The 4,875-nt window shown below is 44.9% G+C and overlaps 1 protein-coding gene across 1 annotated transcript in view; it reads left to right on the top strand.

The window, feature by feature from the left end:
- LOC119419741 (contactin-associated protein-like 5) overlaps positions 1-4,532 on the top strand; it is a 354,615-nt gene extending 350,083 nt beyond the window's left edge. Inside the window, exon 20 of the mRNA XM_037687124.1 lies at positions 4,354-4,532. Within this exon, the coding sequence (XP_037543052.1) occupies positions 4,354-4,532 (179 nt within the window). The remainder of the gene's footprint in view (positions 1-4,353) is intronic.
- Positions 4,533-4,875: the final 343 nt, after the last annotated feature.

Raw genomic sequence — 4,875 nt, forward strand, 5'->3', positions numbered from 1 at the left:
TGTATGTATGTGTGTGTGTGTGTGTGTGTGTGTGTGTGTGTGTGTGTGTGTGTGTGTGTGTGTGTGTGTGTGTGTGTGTGTGTGTGTGTGTGTGTGTGTGTGTGTGTGTGTGTGTGTGTGTGTGTGTGTGTGTGTGTGAACACATATTGACTTGTTCAGTTTTGAAGTGAGGAGCTATGAGATAAATATTTGTAGACTGAAAACTAACTGAAGAAGCTCTTGTGTGGTTTATTTATAAGTTTGCAGCACAAAGTTTTAGTCAGGGAGAGAAGATTTGAATTCAGTTCATTTCTAAATCTCCAAGTCTCAACAGAAGTGTTCTCAGGGACTGAACAGAAACGTTCATATATAAAATAATAATTTAACATTATTTATCTGAGGAGCAGCTTTGAGTTTAACTCCATCACAGAACTCTCATCTTGAACAAGCATGAATGCGACAGTGGAAAGAAAAACTCCCTCATGAGGAAGAAACCTTTAGCAGAACCAGGATCAGGACAAGAGGACCATCTGCTTCGACCGGCTGGGTTTGGTAGGAATAGATACACAATGGCAGGTCAAGAATCACATGTTAAGATAGAAATAGTATCAAATGAAAACGATTAAATTTTAACAATTCATTTAAGGAAATTAGGTCAGTTTGTCCTCTAGTAGTCTAAGCCTATAGCAGCATAACTAAGGGACAGCTCAGGAAACCCAAGGCGACCCTAACTATAGGCTTTAGCAAAAAGGAAAGTCTTAAGTCCAGTCTTAAAACTGGACAATGTGTCAGCCTCATGGACAGAAACTGGAAATTGGTTCCACAAGAGAGGAGCCTGAGAACTGAAAGCTCTGCCTCCCATTCTGCTGCTGGAAACTCTAGGAACCACAAGTAAACCTGCAGTCTGAGAGCGAAGTGCTCTGTTAGTAAAATATGGAACTATAAGATCTGTAATATAAGATGGAGCTAGGTTGTTGAGAGCTTTGTAGTTTAGAAGTAAGATTTTGAATTCTATTCTGGATTTGACAGGGAGCCAATGGAGAGAAGCTAAAACTGGAGAGATATGATCTCTCCCAGTAACTCCAGTTAAGACTCTGGCAGCAGCATTTATAAATCTACTACAGATTAACTTATGAAATGAACACAATTCAAGATGGTTGCCAAAGCAGTGACCTCAATGATGAATGAATTCTGTATTGTTGCCCGCGCGCTCAGTCCATGTGAACACCTGGAGTTGTTTACCTGTGCGCCGCACCAGCAGACCAGGAGGAGCTGTTCTTCATAACCTGCGCCCGCTGGCGCGCACGTCTCCATCCACGGCTGTGCCTGTGTTGGACAATATCAGGAGGTGTTTAATCAATGCAAGGTCTGTTTCCAACAAGACGTTTATCCTCAATGACTTTTTTAAAGATCAGGAGTTGGATTTTCTGTTCGTCATGGAATCTTGGATTTCTGATGGTGAGTCCAGCGCCTTGGTGGAACTACTACCCTCGGACTGTCTGTTTCAATGCCCCGCGGCCATCAGGACGGCGTGGGGGGGGGGGGGGGAATTATTAACAGTTTTTAAAGAAAACTTGGCCTGTAAACAGTTGTCCATCCCGGTGTCCCGCGCCAGCTTTGAGCTGAGCGCCTTTGAACTCGGACACTGTCCTACGGTTCTGTGCGCGCTCGTCTACCGCCCACCTCGTTCTAAGGACTTCATAAATGAATTCTCTGACTTTTTGGCTGATATCACACAGAGATACACTCACTTTTTGTTTATTGGTGACTTTAATTTGCATGTGTGTTGTCAGGAGAAGCCCTTAGTGAAGGACTTTCTGGATTTATTGGACTCTTTTGGCTTAGCTCAGCAGGTGAACGGTCCCACCCAAGAACACGGTCACACGCTGGACCTCGTTTTAACACGCGATGTCTCCGTTTCTAATTTGAAAATAGGTGACAATGTTTTTTCAGATCACATGCCTGTATTGTTTGACCTCACCCCCCCTTGTCATACTGGTAAGACGTGCGTTCCTGCACGTACGCGTTCCATTAACCGTTTCACTGCTGCTCGTTTTAATTAAGGTTTTAATTCTGAGAGGATCGAACAGTTCCCGGTGTCTCTTACCACTGAGGAGCTAACCTCTCAGTTCAACTCTGCCTGTTTAAACATTCTGGACCGTGTTGCTCCCCTTAAGACCAGAAAAACGAAACTTAGATCAGAGCCTTGGCTAAATGACGTCACGCGAGCCGTTAGGCGGCAGTGTCGCAGAGCTGAACGAAGGTGGAGGAAGGACAGGCTGCAGGTTTCTTTTCAAATGTTAAGGGAGAGTTGGCGTCACTATCAGAAAACCGTTAAAGCTGCCAAATGTAAATTCTTCTCTGATTTAATTGTCTCCAAATCCCACAACGCCCGAGTTCTTTTCTCCACCCTGAACTCAGTTCTACACCTCAGTGAGCCTTCACCTCTGGAAGCCTCAACTGAGCTGTGTGAAAATGTCCTCCATTTCTTTTTAGAAAAAGTGGCAAACACCTGGGCACTCATTTCTCCACCAGCTCATGATCTGTCCATCCCATCTCAGTGTGTGGCTGTGTTTGACCACTTTGAGCCCATCTCTCTGTCCTCTCTGGAGCAGGTAATGTGCAGCACGAAGCCATCTGGTTCCCCCTTTGATGTGGTCCCCCCTCGACTACTAAAGGAAGTTTTTCCTACCCTGGGTCCTTTTATCCTCGCTATTCTAAATAGCAGTTTATCCTCAGGTGTGGTGCCAAAGACTTTTAAACATGCTGCTGTCCAGCCCCTCCTGAAAAAACCTAACCTTGACCCCTCAGTCATGTCCAACTTCCGGCCTGTCTCCAGACTCCCATTCACCTCTAAATTACTGGAAAAAATTGTGGAGACTCAGTTGAAACAGTTTTTGGGGGATCACGCTATCCTAGAGTTATTACAATCTGGCTTCAAATCTCTCCATAGCACTGAAACTGCTCTACTGAAGGATTTTAACGACATTTTCATATCCACAGACGCAGGTGATTCTGTGCTGCTTGTCCTATTGGACCTTACATCTGCTTTTGACACCATCGACTACAACATCCTCATTTCTAGACTGGAGCAGTGGGTGGGCATCACAGGGTCAGCCCTTAAATGGTTTGGGTCCTACCTCTCTGACAGAACCTTCTGTGTCAATATCAAAGATTTTAGTTCGGCATCGACAGCGCTCCAGTGGGGGGTACCACAGGGGTCCATCCTCGGTCCCCTTCTCTTTTCTTTATACCTGCTGCCACTAGGTGCTATCTTCCACAAACACAGCATACCCTTTCATTTCTACGCCGATGATTGCCAAATTTACTCCCCCTGAGGCACAGAGGCACACGCTCTATTCAGCCTCTTCTTGACTGCCTGGCTGACATCCGGGACTGGATGGCTTTAAACTTCTTAAGCTTCAATGAGAAGAAGTCTGAAGTCATGCTGTTCCATCCCAGTGGCTCACTCATGAACCATGACATTGACCTTTTCTCTCTAGCCCCGCTAGAGAAACAAAAGGTCACTAATCTGGGGGTGATAATGGACCCGTCCTTAAAACTCAACAGTCATGTAAACATGATGGTCAAATCCTGTTTTTTTCAGCTGAGACGGCTGCCTAAGCTGAAACCTATACTCTACAAGAAGAACCTTGAGACAGTGATCCACGCCTTCATAACATCTAGGCTTGATTACTGCAATTCACTTCTGTTTGGAATCAGTCAGTCCTCCATTGCTCGTCTACAACTGGTCCAAAATGCTGCAGCCCGATTTTTAACTGGTACAGGCTATAGAGAGCACATCACGCCAGTTTTGGCCTCCCTGCACTGGCTACCCATTCACCTTCGGATCCAATTCAAAATTCTCATGTATGTTTTTAAATCACTGAACAGTTCCGCCCCATCCTATCTCACTGATCTTCTGCAGCCATATGTCCCACCGCGCTCTCTGAGGTCAGCAGACCAGATGCTTCTCTCAGTCCCAGAAACCCGTCGTAAGCTCAGAGGTGACAGGGCTTTCTCTGTTGCAGATCCACGACTGTGGAATGAGTTGCCACTGAGTGTCCGGCAGGCTCCCACACTCTCAGTCTTTAAGTCTCGCTTGAAGACCCACTTCTATTCTTTTGCCTTTAACACGTTGTGATTTGTTTTGGTCCGGTCTGTTCTCTACTCTGTTGGCCATTTTAGTTAGCTTCTGCTGCTATTTGTATCTGTATTTCTATTTTATGTTTTCCTGTCCGCTGTGCATGTTTGTTTTCTTTTGTACAGCACTTTGGTTGGCCTTGTTGCTGTTTTAAGTGCTCTATAAATAAATTGGTATGGTATGGTATGGTATGGTAACTTATTCTTTGTTTTTTTGTTTGTTTTTACCAGGAAGTCTTCAGATCTGGTATCACCTTCAGACGGACAGGAGTCCGGACATGTTCAGTCCGGTCCTGAGTGACCTGGCAGACGGACGTCTTCATCGGATCAGAATCCACAGAGTTGGCAAAAACGTTTATGTTCAGGTGAGCAGTCCGCAGCCAGAAACTGAAGAAATCTACAAAAGTTAAATCTAGTCCTCTGGACGAGTTAAAAAAAAAAAAAAAACTAAAAAATGTAGATACGTTTCATTTTTCATCCGAAAGACTTCCTCAGTCTGAGGTGCTGTATTCAGCTCAGTCTCTTAAATAGCACCTTCTCAGAGTGGATCAACCAGTTTGCTGCTGACAACCAGAACCAGCTGATCACATGCTCAAGAAGGACCATCAGCCTAACGATGGATCATTAGCACACTGATGACTGTTTACTATTCACAGGAGAATGAGTGATACTAGGAATAACAGCATTGTAAGAGGGGGACAGTTGAACATGGAGGCTCCACCCCTGTTTAATGATGGATGGTTTCTTTTCACA

The sequence above is a fragment of the Nematolebias whitei genome, chromosome 13 (assembly GCF_014905685.2).
Source record: "Nematolebias whitei isolate Nwh7 chromosome 13, NemWhi1, whole genome shotgun sequence".
In the NCBI taxonomy this organism is placed as follows: domain Eukaryota; kingdom Metazoa; phylum Chordata; class Actinopteri; order Cyprinodontiformes; family Rivulidae; genus Nematolebias; species Nematolebias whitei.